The following is a 27880-nucleotide window of genomic DNA, read 5'->3' on the forward strand; positions in this document are numbered from 1 at the left end:
ATTAAGCTTGAGCCGTTTCAGCTTAGCTTTTTCAGCCTTGAATATAACACCATATTATGCAGAAATAATTTCTGACTCTTCAAATTTATCTAGTCATGTGGCATGCTGCAACTGATGGTTATTGTTTGTTCTCAGCTCTGAATCTGAATTAAACTTGGCTTGAAGTAGAGGGACAAGGAATTAGCTAGGTTGCAAATGACATACAAGTGGGAAAGAAACTGAGAAGTGAAGATATAACAAGTACTGAATAGAACTGAAACACGTGTAAGGACTTTAGACAGTAATACTGATGAATTCTTGCACATTTCATCCTCAACCTATTATTTGCAGGATAAGGTTGTTGCAATTAGTTATGGTTGTTGATATACTGCAGGGTAACGGAAGATAATTTTCGAGGAATAGCTATAGCCCTCTATCATGCATTTCTCTACAGAAATGAGTTTTTCCATTTTTCTGTTCTTCTGCTGCCAGACTTACTTCACTTCCAGATATCAAACTAGTCTGTTCTTTATAGGGTTACTTCTCCTCCTGAGACACCACTAGGAAGGAATATTGAAAATATTCATTCAGACAGGCAGAAATCAATCTTATGTGGATCTTCTCTTGCTCCAGTCATTTCAGCCTAGGAACCTGCTGTGGTGGATGGAAGCTCAGCTACTAAGCTTCCATTTCAAGAGTAACTTGAGATGGGGAACAAAGAGCTACCTGCCCAAAGGACAGAGCCTGGACTCTCCATAGTCCAGCCCCAGCAGCCTAGAAGGTCTGAGCCTACATTCAGAACATTTTTAATACTCTTCTTCCTTGTCAATCTTATTATTATTGCTAGTTTCTAGCTTCAAGCATCAAGCCATTGCAGATGTGCTGGAAGATGCATGTTTTAGGATGGATAGATTCAGGAAGTCTTCCACAGCAAAAAAATAAAATTCATCTTAACGGTCTTGAATGCCAAGGGTGGACATAAAGGACAAAGGACATAAAACCTGTCTCGTATAAAGACAGGTAATACAATATAAGGGTTTCTGTTTCCATTAAGTCACATTTTTATATGTTTTGGCTGTAAACTGCCTTGTCCTCCTCATTTAGCAGACAGTTCCACTGACAAAAGAAAAATTAAACTGCTTTCATGTAGGCTGAGTTAATTAAATGCTTCCTATCATAGCATTTACTTCAGTAGGTACCATGCATTTTGCTCTGCGTTAGTTTTATACTGTACTTGAGTTGTTATATATTTCTGAAAAAACACTCAAACTGGACTGGTTCAAAAGTGAATGCTTACTTACATCTTAACAAGCCTTTAGGGTATTAACATCACAACTTTTAAAAGGAAATAACATAAGCAATTACTAATCTCTCTTCATAGGGGTTTAAAAAAATCTAAGACGGCACACATAGGATGTGGCTTGTTTTCTTTTTTTTTTTTTTAAGTGGAGCATTATTACAGAAAATCTGTGGTATTTGGGGAGGTCACGACACAAAGAAGAATGCCTGGTCTCTAGGCAAATAATAGTAATTTTAAGTTTAAAACAAACATTCTTGAAGCTAGGTAACATATCAAGAAGAAAAAATGTCTAAGTAACCAGAATAGCAAAAAAAATTAAAGCTAGGCAACTCTGTAATCAAGGAATTTCTGTTTAAAAACCCACAGTCATATGAATGAATTTCCACATAAATTTCCTTGAGATATTGTTTCTGCATACTGGCACCAATGCATTGCCTACCTCCCCTTCCCGGGAAGGTTTTTAGAAAAGTTAGAAGAGTAATACCAGTTGGTGCTACATAACATAATTTGAGGGCCATCATCTCAATTTTGCTACTTTTGGAGAGGACTTATTGTCCCCCTCAGACTTTTTCAACTGACGGGCTCTACCAGCACTAACAGGGTTAGAAATCCCTGTACCAGGGAAAAACGCCCTGGTAGCCAGGTATCAGCTCTACTCAAGGCAAAGTTACAGTGCAAACAGCCAACATGCAATCCAGCCTCTGGCCTGAGAGGTTGTGCATAGAGAGGGAGCAGCACAGGCAGTGAAGGAGCAGGAAATGAGCCCTGCAGATCAAAAAAGCAACTGCTAAAACAGAAGTCACTTAGGCCTCTTCAGCTGTAGAAGCTCTCACCTCCCTCACCCTGCTCTGAAGTTCAAGAGTACTTGTCTGCATACCCAGATCTATACCCAGAGCTCCTGAGACAAGAAGTCTGTTCCTCAAAAATTTGCTTTTTAGCTTGAGGAAAAGTTCTGCCCACAAAATTTATCAGTTGAGATACATGGCTGTAATATCAGACATAATCCTCCTTTGTCTGCCTTTTTAAGAGAAAAGCATCGTTACTATACCTTCCCAAGCAGCAGCAGCAAGTTCTCCAGAAGCACATTAACCTGCAGTCTGAGAACTACTGAGTATGTGGAGAACCTCCAGCCTCAATCAGCCCAGAACCAGGGTTCACTGCTGGCAAAAGCAGCACAGGGACAGAGTGCTAGTATTAAATACCTGAAACTATTACTGTATAGTATCCTCTACAAAAATCAAGTACAGTAATAGTCATGACAAAAAGTTTAAATTGAAAAATTCACTGAGAACACCTGGAACACACCGGAGGCCTTATGTCTGTAGTTGCAGGTGCTTCATCCCAAGAAAATTGCAAGATTAAAGTTTTCTAAAACATTCTTGATGATAACAGTTGGAAAATACATGTCAACAAGAAATTAGACTACTTAAATTCGATATCATGGGTTGTTTTCACATTAATAACTATGAACTTAAATACAGAAAAACAAAACCAATAGTTTTATGGGCAGTAAAAATGAAGGGACACCAGACAGATACTGTTCCTCAGACAGTGTATCTATCAGCTTTACTAAAGATGTATAAAGGGTAGGATATTTCCCTCTTTTTTTCCCTGACTTAAAAATATTTACTTAGTACCAATCTGCCTCAGCCTCTTTTCAGGGCAGGCTTTTAAACTCTTACTCTGTGGCAAGATAGCATTAAAAAATGTAAATGAAGTTTATTCAGAAGGGTAAATGTGGTAACTAGTGTCCTTTCAGTGACTTTACAATGACTCATTCTAGACTTTCAAAAAACACATCACTAACATCACACACCACTATTGATAAGAGTAAAAAAAGTTTCCTGTAATTTGAAAAGATGGAAACAATTTCTTTACTCAACAGTTAGTACTTGGAAAAGTTATTAAACAGAGGTCATAGAAAGGCTTCATTCTAGCGAAATAGTGCTAAGAGTTTAAACTGTGGGGGAGAGAACTAGCACAATCATGGATTTCCTTTACAGTTGCTCTTAAAGCAGCTTTGACATGGTTAAAGATAGGGTAAGTGTGACAATTCTCTGAATCTGCCAGGAAACACACCAAGAAGGAAGTGATGTTACCCCCTGTCCAGATCAACATAACCAACAGAAGAATGAACTCTAATAGACAGTTTCCCCTTTAAGATTACTCAGATGTAAAAAGTTTTCTATATTACAAGTGTGCTCTGTACCTCCTCATCCCAATGCAGACACGGACTATTTCAAGAGGATAGCCACAGGTCACCAGCCAGAATGGAAATGGAGAGCAAGGGAGTAAGATGCAGAGCAGAGTCTGCAGCTGCCACAGCTCTGCTTCCTCAGTCTGTCTATGCTTCACTGGCACTGTGCTCCTTACCTTGGCCAGCTGACTAACTGCAGCTTTTAACTACAACTTATTTAACCCTGCCTGAATTTCTCTAAAGCCTCCCTCCCCCCCTTAGCCCATCCTGCCTTCGACCACTACAAGGAAAGCTTTGAAAAAAAAAAAACAAAGAAAACACCCAACCAAAAGAAAACTTCAGCAGTGCAGAGTGACCAACAGGACTGCCGATATGATCGGGAGGAACTCTTGCTATTAGGCCAAAAGTGTAGTTAAGCTTGGTAGACTGCTCTCTCGGCAGTTTTAAGAAAGCACTACACAAACTAATAGTGTGCTAAAGGCTGATATTAGGACATTAAAAGCTATAAGGACATTTAAAGCTATCAGTCCAGATCAAGTGAAAACAAAAAAGATGAATTACATGAGGAAGCATTACATGAGGAAGCAAACCCAGCGTTTTACTGATTGACTATAGGAATAAAGGGAGACAATATCCATTCCTTGTCCTAGCTATCTACTAAATCTTACACAAGAATGAGATAAAAGGGGTCAGAGTACACATAGACTCCCATCTTATAACTGACTTATTTTGGCCAAACTAACTTCTGTAAGAAAGTGAAACATCAAATGAGGAGGACGGCTTTTCACCAGCACAGAGGTACAAAAACCTGCAGCCCAGCCATCCAAAAATCCTTTATTTGTTAATGATTTGGTTAAGTGCCCTGTTCAAAACTCAGAAGCCTGCTAAGTACTTCAGGTGATACTTGCTTCACAAGGGCTTCATGAGCTGAATTAGCGAGGGGAAAAAACAAGAGAGCAGAGGACAAAACAAGAGCTGATGGAGTACACCTTTGTTTATATACAACTTCAGGGTTTTTCCTTTGTCACTTCTGTGGCTTAGGCATATGCAACAAATTAAACTTCAGTAACACTTCAGTTTTGTGTTATTTTCATTAAGGAATGCATCAGACTTGTTTAAGAACATCCATCATGCATTGGACTATTTTTTGCACTTCAAAACACATAAGTGTAAAGAGTCAGCGTCAGGAACTGAATGCCTGACAAAGATGAGATGACATTCAGAATATATAAAAACTTCCTAATATCACAATAAACCGACATTTTGCTATACAATTACATCTACTAGTAAGTGATAGAACTACCTCCTTCACCCTCTGTCATTATTACTAACCAAAACTACAAGTGACCCAGAAACTGTGATTTAAATCTAGCATTTGTGTATGTAACGTCAGATCAGTTCTTACGTGGGAGTAGTGATACTCTGTGTTACAGAGTTAACGCCAGTGTCTTGCACCTACACCTACATGAACATTTAAAAAGAAAACCACATGATTTAGGTTAAGCATTTCTATGGACCATGTGGACCTTGCACTGAATCCCTAGATTTTACCCTTGCTTCTCATAAAAGCATCTGGTGTTTTTTTTCCAGGGGAATGGTATGTGTTAACTTCCTCCCTTCACTGTTATCAGCTTTGAAACAATAATCCCAGACAGACCTATTTATGATGCTCCATATTAAGCATGATTACTTTGAGAGAAACCTACACACTAAAGACTAGTCACATGCGCTTTATGGTCTTAAATGTTGTATTTCAAATCATTAAGGCAAGCCCAGATTAAAACGCCCTCCACTCTTCACATCAGACCACAGCATCCCAGTAACAAGCTGATCTGAAGAAAATTGAAGGCAGCTCTTTCTCTGGGAAAGAAGTTCTCTAGTATCTTGTCTCTCTGCCTAGACTAGCAGTTTCCTTAAAAGGCCATTTTTTGTTTTTTTTGTTTTTTTAACTGAAGCTCTAGTATCAATTGCATGTTTTAGTTTACTCCTTTGGAAATTAAGGCTTTCCAACTCCATCCGTATTTTTGTTGCAGGTGTTTCAGAGGCCTTTGAGGCCAAGTACCCAAAAAGAAATTTTGATCTTAAGTTTCAAATTTGCTGAGAAAAAACACGCTGGTCAAATACCTATTTGCTTACAGAATCTTACATGCAGAAAAAGTTGTCACAGCCCTATAGAAACCTCTGAAATCAAGTCTGGAGTATCGAAAATAACCAAATTGACATTAGAGGAACTTACTTCAACTAAATCACTTTTGTTTTAAATGTTTCTACACAGTTAACACTCAAAACATGTATTTCACAACTGAACAAGCTATACTTCAGACTAGCATAAGTTTGAGATGAATAGTTCACCAAAAACCTAACATGGAAACTCATTAAAAGTATGAACCACTGACTTCGTGCTCCAGACTGTACAGAAAGTAGGGCCATTCTCATTCGTGCAGAATGAAAGAATCTTACTAAGAGGTTACAGATCAAGAAATCATTAACAGGTGATGATCTAAGAATACCAAAGAGATGAGAACTTCAAATGTACTTTAATAGGAAACCAAAAACAAGGCAACCTAGAAAATGAGAAAAATGGAAAAACATAACTAAAGATTACATCATGCAAAGTAGTGATTGTGAAAAGGAAGGAGCGATGATGTGGATAAACAAATGAACATGAGACAGTGCATTCTTCGGATGTATAAGGCAGACTTACAAAACAGATTCCCTGCCTGTATTTACCTTCTTAACCCATCTTATATAAGGTATTATAAAAATCTACACACAATTCTGACACCCATAGCTCCAGCAGAAATACGGAAACAATAGAAGAACACTATAGTATGATTAAGCACTGATGATTTGATCTGTCAAACCACAGAAAACAAGTGTATTTACATTAAAATATGAATACAATTCTAATGGGGTGACAAAACAGATCATTGGGGGATTCACTGTTTCTTCATTTAGTAGTAACAGAACTACAGTGCTTTTTGGGCTACCCGTACTAGCGAAACAAACAAAGCAGGATAGCATTTAAAGTCTGTTAAAATAGAAATAATTCAAAATAAACTACTGACTTCTCACCTACAAAATAACATTATTTGAAATAAACATAATCTTTTTAAAATAAATTGCTAACACAGGAGTAAAAGATTGACCTAAACTCAGCTATTCTCTCGTTATCTTACTAGAAGATAAGTGATTCATATGCAATGCTTACTTAGATAAGTATTTCTAATGCACTGATCACAGCATTATCTAAGCATTATGTGATTAAAAGAAGTGATTACTTTATCTTTTAATATACTTGGTGCCTACTGCAGTACAGGAAAAAATATTCAAAGTGAAAAATCTTTATGCAATCTCCATTAGATTTATTTTACAGTCATTTACATAATACAAGTTGATCTTACAGAAACAAGATGAGAACATGTTACTGTACATTTTTCTCATGCTGTTAGCAAAATGGTAACCAAGACTTATGTAGGAATAAAAAGCTGTTTTAGGAAGCAAGTTAATTCCATATACAAAGAGTTGAAAAATATTTAAGTAGTTGGAAATCACAGGCAAAAAGAAGGCTTTGACACTGTACAATGAAGTCATTGTGAAGGGGAGATTTCAAAGGAAAAATTGACACTAGCATTGCCAGTTTCAAAAAATGTAAGTTTAAAGCTACTTATTCTCTTACAAATAACAACCAAGAAAACCTTTACAGATAGACATAGCAAAATTCAGACAGAGAAACAGTGTAAGAGTATATATGAAGGACAGTATATCCATCATAATTTCTCAAAGGAAAAAAATAGAAAAAGCAATCACTCCCATAAGTGGTTCTCTCATCAAGGGAGCAGTGAGTTCATGGGACTATAAAAGCTCCAAAGGGAACTGAAAGTGTAAGGAACAGCACAGGGGCTAAAGGATGCACCTTCAGATCCTACAGTGGCATGACAGTATTAAATAACATTTCTGGTTTCAAGATTTAAACAAAGGGAGTAAGCTTTACAACAAATCCACCAACTGATCATAGCAGAAGAGTAAGTGCAGATAAGGATGCTTACTGGAATTAAAACGTGGGCTTTTTTTAATAATAATTTTCAATCTAATATACTAGTAAAAATTACTAATTACAAGATGAAAAACAAATACAGAAGTCAGAGTTTAAAAGTGTTGCCTTACACAAGCAGCTTGTACAAAAGCAATTACTAACAGCTGACCAGTATGCCCAGAAGATAAATTTAAGGCCTTTGTTTACAAAGGAGGCACATTCAGCAAGATAGTATTATCCCTCTTGGCAAAGCAATGCCTTGTATGCACAGCAAGTTAAAAAGGAAAGAAAGTGGAGGAAGGAAAAAGTACAGAAAGTAATCAGGATCCAGTCACACATTTAATGCCATCACTTATTACCTGGATTTCTAATTCAGCAATATGCTGTTGGAGTTCCACCACAGCTGCAATGCGGTCTGCCTCACGGAGCCGTACTGCCATCACTTCTTCTTTACTCTAAAAGAAGTAATAAATTAAAGCTAACAAATAATACCAGTTTTAATTGATTAAAAACCATGTGCTCCATTTACTCAAAATCACGTAAACAAAGAAAACTTATACCAAAGAGTAGCATACCTACTGATAAGGCATATTCTAAAGAATCCACATTTAATTTTAGCCCATATAATTGTGCAATCATCTGCTATCAATTCCAAACTACAATCCCCTAATACTCATGAAACTTTCAAAAGTACTGTAGGTCCAAAAACGTCCGGGTTCAAACAATACATGTCTTGTGTTCCAGAAACATTATTTTTAAGTTAAGATAAAGCATCAACATGATTATAACAGGCCATCAGGTTATTCTTCCACTTCCGGCTTTGTTAATAAATAGCAAAGCTACATAGAAGTTACTTGTATCATCATTATTTGAATAAGTTTGTCTAAAAATAATAATAAAGCATTTTAGTCTAGCTATCTTAGTAACAGTATACAACAATGATCTGCGAGACAGTTTAGGATAAAATTCTAATGCCCATAACCTATGATCAGATTCCTGGTATAAGTTTAACAGTGACAGGCAATTCGAGTTTGGACAAGAGAAGGAAATTTCCTTATTTCTATCTGATGTAGCAAGCCCTCAAGACTTGAGAACATAAAACTAATATTATGTTGTCACTAGCTTGGTACAACCACATAGGAAGAAGAGGGATAGATAGTCAGCAACACTTTCAGCTGGAGCACAAATTAGTCTGCTTTTGTCCAGAATAGGCTCAGGGACACAAACTTTTATGGCAGACTCGTGGAACTCTGCAAACTGCAGTTGCTGTGAGTCAGTTACAGTATTTCAGTTACTTCCATGCGTGCTTTCAACTGACAGTACTTAACTTCATTAGGCAGTTTGATCAAGACTGATTTTAACATGCCAAAGTTTATCCATGATAGCTACCTGAAAAGATGCCATTTGTTTTTAAGGTTGCTGTAATGAAAGTGCATCTTCTATAGTATCCAATTAACAGCATTTGTAATCAGTTGATTTCATTTCAGAGGAATGTATCCTGTGCCAGCCAAAACTTAGCTATTATTGCTAAATTCTGCTGCACAATTGCCCACACAAAGCAAAACCCACAAGTCCACAGGATTGCATGAATTTAACTGAAAGCTAAATGACTCTTTGACTTGGTTTGACTTGAATATCTGAGATGAGTCAATAGTGTCGTTCTAGATGGTGCTGATGGCTTTATCACTGAAACGCGGTATGTTCTCAATAATTACCACAGAAGTTGATATGAGGAAAGACAAGACTGGGATGAGGGAACAAATCTTATGTTGTAAATTCCTTAACATAACCGATTAGAGATAGTGCTATGTTTCAAGAAAGTTTGAAGTGAAATTCTTGCTGTAGAAGCAGCATTCAGATTAAAGGAAATCCATAACACAGGACACAATGACAGGAAACAATTACTGTATAGGTGGTATAAGATGCACACTTGCTACACAAGTTTTAATTTAAGCTATTATTTAAAGAAAATAAGCTCCAGAACTAATAGACTAGCTCTTTTTACATAGAAGAACTGAGGAGTTGAAAATACAAATGTCTTTTTGATAAACCTTTAAGTAGAAATCTCACTACCTAGCAGAGTTGTAATGACAAATAAAACTAGATCATGCTTCAGATAATTTGAAATAACAGGAGCAGGGAAATAAAATACAAATAAAAATTTCTAATGGAATCAGGAAAAACAAACTTGCCATGTTTAAGGAAATGCAAAGTAGAACTTTAAGTTTCTGTAGCACTAAATATTTTTTAACTTTTGTCTTCATTCCTCAATGACATTACCTGAAAAATCACTGAGACTTTTCCTGCTGCATCAGTGACATATTAAATAACCTTATTTCAGGTATTTACACAGCAAAAGTGTCTTTTCAATTCAACCTTGCTGCTATTATCAAGCCAAATCTAAGTCAGTAGCAACACTATAAAGTGACAGGCACTGAATCTACTTCTAGAAGGGCTGTAGATAAGACAAACGTTTTTGCTGGACATCAGCCCTTCACACTTGCCGCATGTACATTACATAGTAGTCAGAGGATACGCTGGTTTCTCATAAACCCAGTCAATTTAGAAAAAAAGGCAGTGATGTCACAAGATTTTGGCTCAGCAAGCATAACAACACTTCTTTCTACTTTAGTTTTTACTTCAAGTTCACTTTAATTTTAAAGTCTCACTTTCCTGATAGTGAAATAACCTTAAACAATCCCAAGCAGTAACTTGTTTGGGGTATAGAGATGGGGAGACAGAAACCTAAGAGAGACTGTTCTAGAACAAGAAAAGAAAACTCGTCATAAATCTTAGATTAAGCTAAAAAAATCATCCTTCTAGTAGCTTGCATGTGGAGAACGAGGGGAAGGAATCAGAACAAACCAACAGTCAAAGTACGAGGGCTTTTAATATCCTCTCATTTTTCACTTAATAGTATGCTATCATATAGTTTGAAATAGAAAAGTTTTTCATAAGTTTGAAATAGCAGTGTTAAGTTCAATACTAAGTTATGTCCTATTTAAGGAGTAGGAGAACAGTTAAACTTGTGTATATTGTTCAACATGGTTTAAGTTTTGATGACAGCATTCTTACTAAATCCATAAAAAATTTGAATTGTTTGTATAGATTGCAGAATAAAGTCACAACAACTTGCAACAAGTGTCAGAGGAAGAGGGAAAAAGGAACAAGTTAAAGCTATGCTTAACAAAGGTAGTTTCCAACAAATTAAATTTAACTACTTTTCAATACAGTTAGCAAAAAAAATCTATTTAAACAGAAAAGGTCACAATCTAACAGTTAAACAGTAGAACTCCAGAGAGTGTGCATACATCAAATGGGTAGTATTTCATTTTACACTATAAAATTGAGACGATGTAAACTGTAATCTTTTTAATAGCAATTGCAAAACAAGTTTCAAAATCTAATGTTACTGTATGTCAGTACTAGTAACTTGTTGGTTATTAACAACTGCTATTTTCAAAGAATCTTGAAGCAATTTCATCCAAGTTAAAAGAAAAACCTTGTAAGACTAATCCTTTATTGCTTTTCCATATCGTATGCACAGTTTATAAGATAAAGTATTAAGGATTGGTTATGAATTTACTTACAAAATTAGTCTGAGACCCAAGCATCAGATAGAGCTCTTGTGCACTGACAGTAAGAAACATTACTTTCTTACCCATTTTTTTTAGGCTGATCTCTTAGAGGCTAGTTACTTTTTAGGCAATGAATACCGTAACACTCCTTTCTGTACACCTCTCCATTCAAACACTACTTTTACTCCCTTTTTTAAACCTAAGCTAGTTCTACAGTAATAGCCAGCGTTGAAGTAATTAACCTCTTCTGTCACTGAAGACAGTACACAGCGATCAGAATCTGTTGAGCAGAAGAGTACCTTTTTTATATATTGCACACAGACTTTTCTGAGTAGAACCACATTTTGAAGTAAAAGCTTATCTTTGTGGGACCACAAAGAAGCAGCTCTGTCAAAGCCTCAAATGATTTTGAGAGATGGTAAATTCAAGATGACACTGTCAAATTGGTAAAGAAAGTTTTGATTTTGTGATTTTACTTCTTAGTTAGAACTATTCAACACAAGTGGAAAATACTAAAATTACATATGCATTAGTGGACAAATATTCTATTCATGTTGTTTACCTTACATTCAATCTCTGCTTGTCTTCGTTTTGCTTCATTCAGCTGAGCAAGAAGTCCTTTGTTCTGTGCAGAAAGATACTGTACCTTCCCTTGTAGGCTGGTAACCTCCTGCTCTGCCCTTCGCAAATGGTTATTATTGATCTGACCCTGACATTTGTAACAAGAAAGAAAAAGAAGATGCATGGTAAGGAAATATTATTATTATTATATTTTTTAAGATTAGTCTACTTCCCTGAAGTCTGACAAGACAGACTTGACAGATCAGTCACTATAGAAAGACTTGATGGAAATGCATTCAGAATTTTCTTTCTAAATACAATTAGAAAAGTTTTAAACATCAGCCAGGATAATTAAAGAGTTCTTAAACAATATAAGATTCACTGTAAAAACATCAGCACAATGCTGCTGTACATCTGTTTCTACTGGTCTCATGCTTAGGTAAGTCAAAGATTTTGTGAACTTGCATCCCAATCACAGCTACAAGCTGACATAACCAAGAAACATCAGGTATGGCAAAAATAAGTGAATTTCTAAGTGAAGCTGTGCACAGAGTAGCACACAACACGAGAACCAGTGCCTTTCTTTCAAGTGACAGCTGGACAGCATAAGCATGCACAGGGACTTGATGCCTAACACTGAAGCGAGAAATACCTAGAGGTCTTGCAATTACTACATGTAATGCAGAGTACAGGATACCTATGCCCCCTACCGACTAAACCAAATAGGTAGGGGAAAACCAACAAAACAAAACACATTAGTGCTGCTGTGAAACAGTATTAACACTTCAGTAAAAGTTTTAGAAGTTAAGGCAAGAGGAAACTTATTAAGTTACTATAACAAGAAGTGGTCCTCTGTCAGTAGTAAGCCACCACATACCTTACAATCATGTCATCTCTCTCCAGTAGCACTTATTTACATATTCTCCTGGTTTCTGGGATTGCCAAAAGCTTGACAAGTTTTTGTTTGCGTACTTCCCTCAAGTATCATTTAGCATGGGAAGATTTCTCAAAATCCTGTTACAAACACTTCTCAATAAACAACACATTCTGCTGAGTCATTTGAGAGTTCACAAATGTAATATGAACTTAGAAATTTTAATGCACTTTCAGATTTGTTTGGTTAACATACTGTAGTTGCAAAAGAAAGATCTTGGCAGACAAGTTTTTTTTTTTTTTCCTCCCTTTTCTGCACATCTCAACAATGCTAGATCATTCTTTTCCTTTTTGGCACATTAAAGTTAAAACTTCTGCCAGGAACTGACAACATGCAGTTATTTTGCTCAGAGTCCATTTTAGTAATCACATTCATGCCCTTGGTAGAGGGTCTAGTATAGACAATTTCATCAGAAGTAAACAGTAATTCTGATTCTCAAAGTGACAGTGCTATATGAATCAACAATTAGGTAAAGGCTTGTGAAATTGGAAATAACTTAAGTGCACTTGTTATTATACCAGTTACAATTTGATGAATTAAGACTCACATTCACGCAGAGTCCACTAATTAGTCCAAATTAGAAATTAAGAAAGCTTAGTACTGTAAGAGACTAAGAGACATTAAACTGGACTGTATGCACTAAATTCTTCCTCCTAATCCACCAGTTGGGAAATGGGGAAAAACAGCTGAAAAAAACACAAGACATATTTTGGAGCTGAAGTCACACCCATAGATGGTGAAGACCAGTAACTGATATTTGTCATTTGATACCAATTAGATCAATTCACACATGCCAGCATTCAATATCATACCTGCGTTTCCATCTCCATCATTCTTTGTTTGGTCTCCTTTAGTTCAGCCTGTGTTTCTGCTTCTCTCAATCGGACTGTCATCAGCTCATCCTGTAGCTCATTCACTGTATTTTTTCTTGGAGGATCTTTCCATCTTCCAGTGGTGCGAGCTAGATGACGCTAAAAAACATGTCACTGCTGATAAACCTGATCTTTTCTGCTGTTCCCTAATTTCATTTAAGCAATTTCTTTCAAAGAACTCCTTGGTGTCTCAGCTGTATGGTGCACAGTTACTAAGAGTGCTACAGTTTTTCCTCAAACTAGAAAGCCATGCAAATTAACTAGCTTTAAGAACAGAGTTAAAAAGCCAAAGACAGTACTTCCCAACTACAGTAAGTCAGCTAACTGCAAGTATATCCTGAAAGAGAGCTTTGCTTACTTCCAGCTCTTATTAAAATTTAAGCAAGTGGGAATATGGATCAAGTACTTCCTTTCTACTAGAATGGTTGGTAGCACAGGCCTTTCTGCCATCTATAACATTCTTGTGGCAGTTTAATTTAAAGACTTTCTTACCTCATAGGCTTGATCCATAATCACTCATTCTTATTTGACACATCTCAAATTTTCAGCCTATTGCTTTATTATCACCGATAAAAAGAAAAAAAAATGGAACAGTACATTGCTACCCATACCTGCCAGTGTTCTTCTAAATCTTTGACTTGCTGCCTTAGTTCTTTGAGACCCATCAGAGCTTCTGCTTCTCTTAATTTTACTGCAATCAGTTCTTCTTGTAGTCTAGCAACATTTTCCTCATCAGGGAGAGAGCTGTTCCTCTGGAACAAGGAACATCCTCGTAAGTATGTATTTGAATGAAATAGTGCTTGGTGAGACCCACTCAAAAAAAGATATATGGAATAACTCTTATTGTTAACCAAAACTTCTTAATGACATAACCCTTACAAAATAAAATCCCTTAGGTATCTAAGTTCCTGCATGCAGTGAGTCTAAGCATCTTCAAACCATCAACTACAGAAACAAGTTAACAAGGTTTTTAAGTATTCTGACTTCCAGATTTCCTTGGACAGGATCCCTAAAAAAGCATTATTTACTACACTACTTTTGGCACGTCATCAACAGTATGGGGATAAGCATGAAAGATTTTGAACTGGTTGATAAAAGTAAAGCAATTGAGAAACTGAAGTTATACCTTTAGATTTATATCTCTTATTTAGACATACAAGAAAAAATAATAACTGGAAGTTTAGTTTTTGGGAAGTAGGTCATCTGCCTTTGAAAAAGGCAGAAAAGGTATGTTGACAAAAGGAACCAACCATTAATATTTAAAACAATAATTAGTCAAGGAAAGCTCTTACAGATAGCTGAAAGTGCATGGATGTTTACGAAGAACATGAGAAAAAGTAGACAGACTGGAGAAAGCTAAACAGAAAACAGCAAAACACACTGCAGGAATGATGTGGGGCAAGTAAAACAGTGATGACAACATAATAATGAAAGTCTGTAAAAGAGAGAGGAAGAAGGACATGGTCTGCCCAACTACAGTTGGCCTACATTGAGTCACTGGTCACCAGTGACTTCAATACTCAAAAGTTGAACTGTACTTCATCACTTTCCACTATACTTTTCAGTAGTAGTTTTCTGCAAAATCAAGTATTTTTGTAGATACTTAGTACCGTCACAGTTGCCAGATTTTCTTAAGTAATATATAAGATGAACACAAACACCATTTATTAGTATCTGCTTCAAACCATAGGCTGTAAGTACCGCCAAATTTAAGAACTGACAGAATTCTGAAAAAAGATCATTTAGATGCTGAATTCTTACAAGCATTCAGTAGAGTAAGAACTACCACACTACTAGCCTGTCAGGTTCCCAAACAAACGCCTTAGGTAATTAAAAAAGTGAAATCTTAGTGAGATTAATCCAGTGGAGTTAACTAGTAAGTTCTGGCCACATTCTTGAGTATAGAGCTTTTTAGGGTTTCCATGGCAAAACAATTTCCCAAGCTAATGCATTGGCTAAATAGCATGCTTTATGTAAGGTCAGTTCGATTTCTTCTATTCTATTTGCAGTTTTTTGTTTTGTTTTTTCAAAGAAAATTGTTTGACAGATGGTTTGAGTACAACTGGAGTTCCAGCACAGAGAATTACAAGCTGAGATGTCACCCGAAAAGCAGTAGAGATTTTTATCTACTGTCCTTAGCATCTTCTTTCCCTGCCCATAACAGGAGGTGGGAGAGACTCAAGAACTTAACACCTGCAAGAGAACATTGAACTCTTCCTTCTTCCCCCTCATCCCCAAACTATTTGTGGATTTCATGTCACTTCAAAGCTTACCATAAGACAACTGCTCATGGCAGGATATAATTTTGAAACAGTTAACATTAATTATGAGGACTATTATGAGGACTCCACCAGAATCTGTTTTCCAGTGTAGTGGGCTTCAGGAAGAAGAGAAAATGAACTTTCTTCATAGACCTTTCCCAGTGCAAGCAGATATATTTTTTTTGGTGTTTTTTGGTGTTTCTGGATGTTTTCTTTTGCTATATTAACTTCAGTTTTGAAGAGCATCTTGCAATCAAGGAAACATATAAGAAGTATAGAGCACAACTACACAAACTTACAGGGACTTGTATTCTATTTCTCATACTATTTTACACAGGAGAGCCTGGATTTGATTTACCTTTTCCATCTCTAGAACTTTATCTTGCATCTCCTTCAGGGCACAATGGGATTCTGCTTCACTCAGCCTGGCTTGGACCAGCTCTTTTTCCAGCTGTAGCACAAAGTCTTCACTGTATCGTGAACTGCATTTATGCTACAAAGTTTGCAGAAATATATTTAGTATGAAGCACAAATGGTTTGAAGTGGGTTTTATGTGCCAGATTTAGAGTAAAAAAGATTCAAATGCTTAATATTAGGAACACCACCTTAAGATCACCAGAACTGCTTACCTTATACAGGCCTACTAACACATCCATCCTCACTGCTAACAGTATGAGCCCTAATGCTATTCCTTTCAAACAGCAGCACCTACACACAGCCAAACACATAGGACCAGACTTAGACCCCTAGTAGTACTGATGAGCAACAACTCATACTTTCTTCTCATTGCTATTAAAAAAGGATCTGTGGCTATTTTGTGATACGCAGAAAAAGAAGCTTGGGAAAGATCAATTATTTACAAGGTTAATACAAGAAACTCTCGATCCCTACTCAGACTTGGATTCAACAGAAGCCTTCCATAACCTTGGGTGTAAAATAAGTGCATTGAAGTACATACATGACTATCACTTTGGCTTGCCTCTTTAATCCACTCCAACCCTTGGCTCCTAATTGTTCACACTAAACATGTTATTTCTGAGGTTCTCTTTTAAGGCAAGCCCCGTGGATTAAAGTGAAAAAATCCAGACATAAGTAGCAGTATAACCCCTTCTAAACAAATAGCAGAAGCCCAGGCTACATCAAATTCAGTTCTTTCAACACTGGACTTCCTCTAAAATGATCCTCAGCCAGCTTTGCACACCTGAACATTCCCCCAGTAATAAGACAACAGTTCAGAACTTAAATGTCAGTCTTTCCAAACTTCAGGGGGAAGGAAAAAAATCCCACAATCTGAGTCAAGTTAATTCCCATTAACCATTTGGATTGTTGATTAGCCAGAGCTAAAGTGAGAGCTTTCCTTCCATTTGCTGAAGTATAATTTTGTGGAACTGTCTCTTTCAACAGATATATCCAATTGAATACAAGTGCTTAGTATGATTTCAGAACTCCCACCTAACTTTTCACTCCAGTGAATAGTAAGAAAATATTTAAAGTCATTCAAGAAAGAAAATGTAACTTGAGATTCATCACAGACTGTGAGACCTGCCTGACAGGCTATGCCATCCTAAATCACCATTTACATTCCTGATTTAGGAAAACAAAGTTGAAATCCCCAAAGCATAGCTGCCCAGTTACTGTCTAGGCATAGCTACCCTCAAAATTCAGTTGAAAGGGAAATTATTCAACACATCTTTGGTGCTTTTAACTACATTGTGACAAATTAATACTATACTTGAACTCATAGATGAAGTTTTATTCAATTAACAATGCAACTTTAATACTCTATGAACTTTTATAAAACTATTTCTATTTTGTTTTTGCAAATGACTTAGTTTTTGGCATCTAAAAACAGCTGACAAAGTTAACAAGAATTCTTCAGTTCTGTACGCTACTATTAGGGTATGACATTCCCTGAACTTCAATGCACAAACTAAAGACTAACAGGACAAAATAAGGATTTACCACACACAACTACATGGTCATGGAAGTTTATCATTTTCATACTTCCTCATGCCAACTAAGCCATTTAATCAAAATTCAACACGTAAATTAACTCCTGAAGTTCACTGTTACATTTTTATTACATTTCTTAAAACACACAGGATATACATCTACAGGGAGCTATAACAGAGGGGATGCATATAAGGCATTAGAAGGCAAACACACAGTCTAATATTAAGGCTATCCATTTAGAACAGTTACGAGTTCATCCTGCTTAGCTGTATAGTTGAACACACCAGGAACACAATACACAAAGATCATAGGATATTTAACTTCCCCTTACACAACACTGATTTAATGCGTACTGTTTTCAATCTGCATGTTATCTTTCCTCAGCAAGTAGCAGAGGTAACCCTGATTTGGATGATACAAAACGATCAGTAGACGACGATGTACTTCTACAATTGCTTCACATGATATGAGAGCATAAGTAGCATATGAAGCAAAATGGGGAGGCAGATAACCAACAGCTTTCTTCTTCCCTGGCTGTTTGTACAAGTTCATTACATGATACAGACAGCAACTTGAATGGAGTCTCAGTTTCTCGCTCCAGATTCTCCTTCTGAGATGGTATGAAACAAGAATGAATGCAAAGTGCGTTTTTCAGGTAGAGAATCCTCCTATACTTTTCAGGAAACAGAGGAAACAGAAGATCTGAACTAAATACATCTGATTTTGGTGCAATATATATATGCACCTACTATAAATAGTTTTGGACTACAAAAAGTCTGATTGTCAAATAACAGGTACCGTAAGAACACTTGAGTGTAAAAAGATAAGTTACTTATCCAGTTTCAGGCACAACTCACCCTTTTTTTTTTAAAAAAAAATCTGTCTTTAGACCTAGCCTACCTAAGGAATATGTTAGGAGTATTTATCTACTTTGCAACAAAAGAAAAAAAACAACCCCACACCTTCAAGCCTAGTCTTGAGAGACTGGCAAGGAAGTACAACCAAGATCAAAACATATTTAAAAAACAACATTCAGAAGTTCAAAGTTGTGATTTTTAATTCTTAAAAATGCATATCCTTACATATTAAAATTAACCGAAGTTTATAGTCAAAACAACTTCAAAGTTTTCTACTTTAAGACAGACATCTTCAGCACCAAAAATAATTGCTTTTATGTATTTGCCTTAAGCTGCAATGTTTGTGACAGAACAACATGAATCTAGCTTTCCAAGCACCATCCCAACCTTTTTATCACAAAAGCACCATCTCCTTGGCATGTGTTGAAGAGATGCCTCTGTAATATGAAGTACTAAAAATGTAGTTTTAAAAAGTAGTTTTACAGCCATCTACTCCTGAAAGAAAGAAATCCTTGCTTGGCTTCACAAAACTAGACATTTTTTTCCATTATTCCTTAAAATCTAAGATATTAAAATTCAGAGATTAGTGTCATAACCGTTCTTAATATTATCGTGGTCATCAACAGATTACATGCAATTATATACACTAAATGCCTTTTGAGTACTCTAGCACACCCACACTCCAGAGCAGAGTTATCAGGAGTATGTTAGAGCAGTCTCCCTGCCCTCACTGTAACTCAAACACCAGCACTCTTAACACACCTCAGAACAAGGTCTTCTGCATTCTGTTGAAGTCAGGCACAGCTTCCTTTCTATAGTTCTTGGTTCACTAGCACTATGAGGAAGAAACCACCTTCTTAATCTTTTGGTTACCCACTAGGTCTAGAAGCCTTTGACAAGTTTCTTCATTTAAGGACTGGACATGCCACAAAGATAGATTAGTATCATTTTCTTCGAAACCATTCAGGCAAACGTTTGAGGAGTAGCTGCGGCACTGAATTCTAAGAGCACTACAGAATGTTGTTAGCTTTACAGATATTCTTCCTGGGTAGAAATATAAAAATTGTAAAGATTATGCACTATTTTTTAAAAACATATCACTGATAGAGTTATAAAGATGTGAAAGCTGATGTACAAAGTAAAATGAAATGTGAAGTCTCCATCTCAAACCTTACTATTTTCTGCTTCGTCCTCCTCCATCTTCCCTACCTCTAGCTTCCAAATGACCTAAAATATATTCAGAAATACATAGAATGCGTTTGATGACTTAATATACTATTTGGGGGGGGGGGGGGGGGGGGGGGGGGCGCGCAGGGCGGCATTAGCATTATTTTCAGGTCATCCAAGGGAACTACAGCAGAATTTCCCTTCCTTACACCAGGAAACGATGGTACAATAAACTTCAAACTCTGTAATTATGTAATAAGGTCATTCTGGTTCAACTGAAAACTCCCTACAATTACTTCAGCACAGGAAGAGTTGCACATAATTAGGGCTTCCAGGGTCAGATGTCAGAAGAATGTTTTTCTACCCATCTCTATATTTACCCTTAGAAAAAAGTACTGTAAGGGCGAATTTCTTCACGTGCACACACACACTCTGTAGGCCCCTTCAAGATTTACATTTAAGACATCCAATTTGTGCCATCAAAGCTCACAGGACAGATATAAGAAACCTTAAATAATATTTAAATACAAACGCACATCCTTTTTACTAAGGTTATGTTAGTCTTCTTAGAAATTCTATGGCATTTATAATATGTAGCAATAAGTCCACTATGCAATTATTTTTTCTAACCACAAATGAAACTAAAGTAACTGGAGGAAAAAAACAATCAGAACAGCTATAAGGCAATACTGACGATGAGTACTGTCAAGAGCTACTGGCATTAGGATGTGGCAAGAATATTCACCATCAGGTTCTGCCTGAAGTGAAACACCAGAATTGGAAAGGAATTCGTGGCTTCCCACTAGGTGGTGCCCAAGGTGCAAGAGACCTGCTCACACTTGTTGCTCCTGCTAGCATGCTTGGAAGCAGTTCAGTTACAATTTCATTAATGCAGCAGAATCTAGGAAACTATTAACTCAAACCATAACACTTTCACCACATTAAGTTAATTCAGGCTATTTTCAGAACCATATTACAGTAAATTGCATGTCAAAATTAATCAGCTAGTACGCAAAAATCCCTCTATAATGACTTGAATTTACAGCCTCGGCACCAAGCATTTCCTACAGGCATGCTCATGCTTAAGTGGAAAAAAAACAAGGCTGCAAGCCAAGCACACAAGTTTGGAAATGAGGCATAAATTAAGTGCCCACTCTTGCACTGCTTTCTCTCCACTCCTGCAGTATATATTTGATCTTCTGTACTCACAGATCAAATCCAGCCAATATTGCAATTCAGTTATCTGTAGCATTGGTCAAGACCAGTTCCCATGCCTGGTCAACCTGCCAGGATTCTCTACCATTGCTACCTAATAAGATGCCCCAGCATAACTAAAAGCATTAGCTTTGAACATATTAACCATCAATTAACTAATAGATGGAGTTCAGCAAGTTTAAAACTGAATTCACAAAATGAATTTTTAATGTGGCCTTTTGGTCTTTTTGTAAGATGCAGAAGAGTAAAGTTAATTAACAGTCACTAGGATGCCTTGAAAAACATTCTAAGTGTACTACTATATAATTCTAAGCATACTATCATATTTAGATAGTTAAAAACCCTAGTTAGTTTATAAACGTTTTGTAATCTCGCCAATGAAATAGAATATCTAAAACTTTGCCAAACATTACTAGAACATCCCCAACTTCCTCAGTCATAATTTCTTCATGCTTTTTCCTCAAGAAGAAATTGCTGAAATAGAAATCAGCATTACACATTACAGTCACAGCCCAGTTGTGACTCCCCACAACTACTCTAAAAGCTGTATCACTTGTTCACTGAACTGCATTAAACAGAGGTAATAAATACAGTATTATAGGAATAGTTTAAGTTACAATTTCTTTCAGTCTAATATTGAATCTGTTCTCTACCTTCCATGAGGGAAGGCAAGTATTTCCAGACTTTTGGTGCAGGATATGTAAAGAGACTGCTGTACTGACCATAAGGGATTTGGTAAGCAGCTGCAATATGCTGTAGTTCCATGAAATTGCATTGCATACACCTAGAGCACCCAGGGCTTTAGACAAGTACTTAGATACCACTTATTTGAAGCAGTATGAGCATATTTGCATCAACACTGCAAACACACAGTTTATTCAGCAAGTGAAGACTGCATAAACTGCTTTTCTCTCTCTGATATCAAGCATAGGTGGCTTAGGGAAAGTTAACTTCAGTTGCACAGTAACAGTCTGAAGTCTTGCAAGTTATACAACCTAGAACACACAGTACACACAAACACAGTACTTACTACATATGGCTGCTAACAGGCAGTTATTTTCCTGCTCTATCTTCATATAAACCCACACTTTCTAATGAAGCCTGTCCCCAAACCAAGGGATGATACTTTTCTGTTTGTTTTGCAAGAAGTAAATTTAACCATGCCAGAAAAAAATAAAAATGCACGTACCCAGAAGAAACATCAACATGGAATGGACCAACTTAAATGAGAAGCCAGGCAACGGCATTATCAACTCATATCTGGGTATTCAGAGTGACAATTTGCAATGGCTAGATTTTTAGCATTAGGAGCTACCAAAAAGTTGTGTGTGTTGGTTTTGGCTTTGCTTTTTATTTTATTTTTTAATAACTTGCATTTACCTAGGGTTATAAATTCCATCATCTCGCAGTAAGAGACCAAAATATCATGTAGCCCAATTTGTGTAGTTTTTATGAAGGCAAATCACAATACACAAGCATTTATAAGGACAGCATAGAGACCACGTTATGACAAGGAAAAACAAACACAAGTGAATGAAAAATACGAGATGATGTGCTGCCAGGCTCCTTACCCATTGCTGCTGGTGTTGGAGCTCCCTGATGGTATTCTCAGCTTGCTCCAGTTTAGTAATGGCCTCATCACTCTGCTGTTTGATGGTGGCCAGCTCCCGTTTTATGAGGTAGTTTTCCTCAGCCTCCTGGGCCCTTGTCACTTGTCCCTTAGGACATAATTTATTTTAAGCAATTGAGGACAAATCCAAGAAAGACCGCCTTTGTGACACTCAGCTGCTCATTTCATCAGATTGGTTTTGCAAACAGCAAAGAATTGGTAGAAATTTTTGGACAAGTCAGTACTAAGCAGCTGCTTTAGGACTTTATTGTTAAGTTCTGTATCCTTTCAGCAAGCACAATTGTGTACCTGCATTCAATAAAATTCCTTTCATGCAATATTACTCAGTAGTACATGCACAGATTTAAGTTTGCAATATTCAATTTTAGTGTTAATACATCTCAATCCATTTGAAACAAGGATCTGTACCAGAAGTACATTAGGTTAGAAAGAATATTATAACGTGCAGGTATTGGATTTTTATATTTTTAGTATATTAAACAAGAGATTAGCTACATATTTATTCCAAATCATCAAGGCATGGATAGAGCGCAGCATGCAAATATGCATGCATTAAAGTAGTTTTGTTTTTTTTTTTTTGAGAGTAGAAAGAGTCATACAGTAGAAGACTAAAAGACTATACCTGTATCAATCTATCTGCCAAGGAAGCACTTTCCTATAAAGGAAAAATTCAGATAGGAATAAGGAAAAGAAAAAACAAAGGAGTGATAATAGTGACAAAAAAAGTGAGTAGAAAAAGAAAATGCCCAAATTCTACCCATTTCCTATACAGGCAACTTCTTTTTACAAACAAAAGAACTCTCCATAAAAATTCAGGCATCTCAGCCTGAAAGTCACAGGAAGCAGCCTTTCTGCAATAGATTTTACCAGGCGGTCTTTGATGCAAGAAGGTCTCAAAGTCGACCTCAGTAACACTTAGAATTCACTTACAGGAGTCTGGTTACCTTTATCTGAATGGCTTGCTTTCTTAATTAAGAAGAGTTATCTGATATGATCTAAGATGAATGCAAGACTTGCTCTGTGGTCCATCCACATTAAGAAAGGAAGGCATAATCTGAGCACAAAGGCATCTCCACTAAGTGCTGAGACATTCATGCAGAACTAATGCTTTCATCAAGATGAAGCAGGGAAATTAAATGGTGCAACTGACAGACAAGTAGAAAATTTCAACTATGACAGCTGATATTTTGTTCCACTAAGCTCTAGCAGTAACTCAATTAAACAGTTCATAGATTCTCCTCCCTTGCCAAAATTTTGCAAAAAAGAAATTTATGCATGCTGACAAGCACTACATTCCCCACCCCCTGCATCACCGCGGAAATACACATTTAATGAAAGTTATTTCCTCTCTATCACTCTGTAGGCACTCATTTTTTGCATTTTCTATGACAGAACGCATCTATTCACAGACAGTTAAACCTTATTTAATCTTAATAAAAATTCCAAGGACAAAGTTTCAACTGGCTCATAGGAGCTATTTACTTACATGTAGTAAGGTAACATCTTAAGTCAAGATGTTTGTCATGGTAAACTAAGGAAATTGCAACTAAATCATGTATGTTAGGATGAGGAAAGTTTTAAAAAACAGAAGTTTCCAACAGAAGAACTGAATATTTGTTCACTTTATGACCTTGACTTAGATGCCTTGATAAGAATTTCTGATGAAAATAATTAATAGATGATATTTTTCAATTTTGAAGTATTCCAATGTGACTTGGATAGTCTGGAAGTGAATTCTGAAACTTCAAAAACAGAATTTACAAGAGTGCTATTGTCTTGACAGTGCATCAGAGTTCCTAATCAAAAATTCAAAAAAAAATCAAACCTCTGCATATTAGGCCTGAAAACATATTTAGTATTCTAAGTTTGCCACAAACCTACTCATGTGAATTGCTACAGTCTTGAACTTTTTAAAATTCTGCTTCTCTTCAGTTATTTTTAATCAAGATTTCAGTATTTGAAATGAAGACAGTATTTGAAATGAAGATACAAAATTGTATTTTTGGTCACAGCTTTATTTCACAAGATATCCTCATTATGGGCATTTTTTCTTTTCCAAATTAAGTTCAGAAATAGCAATTAATTATAATTTAGCATAGATTGACTGGTTCTCCAAGAAACCACAATAGATTTAACATCCGAAATGTGACATCTTTCAGTTATTTTACTCTAAATTCAGTCTGCTCTTTTCCTCCCTGTAAAACAGGAACAATTCCCTGCAACTCAAGAGCATTCAATTTAATTTGCTCAAAGATAGTTGCTATTCACAGTTCAGATGAATAAGAACGCTTTCATTCTAGAGCAGACCAGCTCAGATGCAGTCTGTCACAGGAAGCACACCAGATACCAGAATAGAGACGCTATCAGAGAACAATGCCTGTGTATTAGCAATTTATAGACAGCTATCATACATACTCCAAAATTATACCCAGTTAAAGAAGGCTAACAGAACTCTATTCCAGACTAAACCTATGAGAAGTAAAATGGTAGTAAAAGTAAAAATAGTAGAAGTAAAATACCTAAAATGGTATTCTTTCCACCTCCCATGTACCTTAAGCTTATGCAACAATTCAAAAACAGTGCAAGACTAACCAATGGCAGATGTCCTGTACTGAATGTGAATGCTGCAACAACGCACCTTTACTGCTGTATTCATTAGTGATAACAGTCTTTCATCTTCATCTCTGACCATTAATAAGTTTGTCATTGAACTCCTACATAAAACACCCAGGAAATTCAGACTTCTCTACCCAAGCATTCCACTATTTCATGCAGTCTTCTGTACTCTGAACAGATGCTCCTTGTTCAGAAAAAGCACTACAAAAACCTGGATGTCAAACATGCTTCAATTTCAAGTAAGAATCAGACATCATAAACATTTATAAACACTGACCTTAATTGCTTTGTTATTGCCGTGCTTTTGACTAAGCACTGTTAGTATACACCATAAATTAGTCAGAAAAATAGAAAGCTATAGGTATGAGATTCTCATTTCATATAATACAATTACCATTGATATAAGTATAAATAACATTAAATCTAGTCACTAACATACTTACTTTTTCTAATGTTTCAATGCGCTGTTTTAGGAGCCTATTCTCAGTTCGTAACCTCTGCAATGTAAACAATTCAGAATTACATTTCTCAAGTTATAAATGGAAAGTCAGATAAAAGCCAAGCAGGTTAACTTTAAAAAAATATCTGCCTATGAAAATCAAAATCAATACAAAAATTAGTAGAGACAGCCTTTTGAAACATCCTTTTTATGTCATGTACTAACTCAAAACACGAGTTTAAACATCTTGACACAGCAAAGATAAGAAAAAGGTATTGTATTATAAGAAAGTATTTGCATCTATTTGTGTCAGCAATAGATGAAAGCAGTAGATGTACAGGTGAACCAAAGGGTTTAACCACACACCATTAGACTTAATCTCTTCATAAATGAAACTGACACAGATCTCATGGTTAAGGGACATGAAAATATACTCCTTGAACTAGGACAGGTTAATGAGATGCTACAAAGGTATCTTTCCTTTTCCTTTCAAGGAAAGGATTATGTAATTTTTCTTAAATTATTTCATCTGTAAGAATTTGGACTGAGTTATTTACCTCAAATGCCTCAGAAGTTAAAAATAATTGTACTGAGTTGCATATTTTACTAGTGCATTTCCTGTAAATCATGGCTTGAGAAGCTACCCCAGCAGGTCCTGAAGGAGGTTAAGAATGGTACTAACTGCTTTGCTACCTGTTTATTAGAATAAACTGTCCGAAAAAGCATGGAACATTTCTGTGCTCCCAGGTACATGTCATTGAATTTTCCTCAAGAACTACAGAAACTTTAAAACTGATATTGAAAGCTAAATGAACAGTAGTGGACAGGAAAAAGGAAGGGTGCAACTCATTCCCTCTAACAAGCTCTGTATACCACACTAGCCTATTACTTCTCCCACTGCCTTTTCTCATGGAGCTGACCATATTTTATGACAAAGAAACAAACCCACAGTTAAAACTTAGGAACTATGAAAAAGGAAAAAAGATACCAAAAGTTTCTTTATGTCACAAAAGCAAAGAGATATAGTGATTAAGTACAAGAGGCAGGTCAGTTAGGAAAATATAAACCTTTCGGAACAGAGCTGAGCTTATTGGTCTTTCCACCACCACTCCCTGCCCCCCACATTATATCAATTGCAGAAGCTCCATAAGAAAAAGTGACTGCAGACAGAAGACACCTAGCCTTGGGTCTAACGAATAATAATAATAAAAAAATCTCAAGTCAATGGTAAACCACTCAAGTGAATTGTGATAAAAACTCCTTTAATATACGTTTTCCAGACCTGTGCGGGACACCTACACCCAAGCCAGCATATAATGAAGCTCTGATAAATGAGGTCATCTGTTATCAAGCTTTAGTAAGGAGCAAATAAAGAGAACTAAGCACAGCAGGTCTCCACCAATGATTTTTCTTTAAATTTTTCCACCAGCACTCTCAATTTCACTGTAAGTGTCCTTTATGAACAATTCCACTGCTGAAAGACATTTTGGGACCTCAATTACATGTCCTGCTACATGTCCTTCCCTCCTGGTACCTGTAGGGGGCCCTAAAGGGGGCCTACGGGAAAGCTGGGGAAGGACTCTTACCTGGGAGTGTAGTGATAGGACAAGGGGTAATAATTTTTAACTGAAAAGACGGTAGATTTAGGTGAGACATTTGGAAGAAATTCTTCACTCAGAGGGTGGTGAGGCACTGGAACAGGTTGCCCAGAGAAGCTGTGGATGCCCATCCCTGGAGGTGTTCAAGGCCAAGATGGATGGGGCCCTGGACAACCAGAACCAGTGGGAGGTGTCCCTGCCACGGCAGGTGGGTGGAACTAGATGATCTTTACAGTCCCTTCTAACCCAGACATTTTGTGATTCCATGATATACAGACCAGACATGTAACCCACATCTCAGAAAAGCTGATTCACAAATAAACTTGTTGAGGCGCTCTTACTTTAATTTCAACTTGTTCTTCCATTTCTTTTGTTTTTATTGTAGTGTATTCCTTCTCTAACCTAAAAATTGGAAATCGTAAAGGATGATTAGAAAAATTAGACAATTAATTGGTCTAATAGCTAACAAGCACAGTAGAACACAGAGGTTGATATTTCCTCTGTTTAGACAGCCGCTTGAAAGTTGCCAATACATTCCTCCTGTGAATACTTGGATTGGACATTAAAACTAGTTTAAACACAAAGACTTCTGTAGGCATACTGTGAACCTGCACTTTGAAGTGCAGGTGCTTCCATGTATAATTTTGATAACACATTTGCAGTGACAGTGATTTGGAACTATAACAA

The 27880-nt window shown here is 36.5% G+C and overlaps 1 protein-coding gene across 10 annotated transcripts in view; it reads right to left on the bottom strand.

Moving 5' to 3' along the window:
• Positions 1-27880, bottom strand: part of EVI5 (ecotropic viral integration site 5) — a 77115-nt gene that overhangs the window by 25107 nt on the left and 24128 nt on the right. For 6 of the 10 annotated variants that reach the window (XM_067001591.1, XM_067001587.1, XM_048067058.2 and 3 more), the window contains 9 exons: positions 27535-27595; positions 25600-25653; positions 23163-23195; positions 22482-22628; positions 16077-16211; positions 14069-14209; positions 13398-13556; positions 11653-11799; positions 7872-7967 (listed from right to left, as the gene is read on the bottom strand). In XM_067001591.1, the coding sequence (XP_066857692.1) occupies positions 7872-7967; positions 11653-11799; positions 13398-13556; positions 14069-14209; positions 16077-16211; positions 22482-22628; positions 23163-23195; positions 25600-25653; positions 27535-27595 (973 nt within the window). The remainder of the gene's footprint in view (positions 1-7871; positions 7968-11652; positions 11800-13397; positions 13557-14068; positions 14210-16076; positions 16212-22481; positions 22629-23162; positions 23196-25599; positions 25654-27534; positions 27596-27880) is intronic. The other 4 variants (XM_067001588.1, XM_067001590.1, XM_067001589.1 and 1 more) reach the window with 2 other exon arrangements.

The sequence above is a fragment of the Anser cygnoides genome, chromosome 8 (assembly GCF_040182565.1).
Source record: "Anser cygnoides isolate HZ-2024a breed goose chromosome 8, Taihu_goose_T2T_genome, whole genome shotgun sequence".
Lineage (NCBI taxonomy): Eukaryota > Metazoa > Chordata > Aves > Anseriformes > Anatidae > Anser > Anser cygnoides.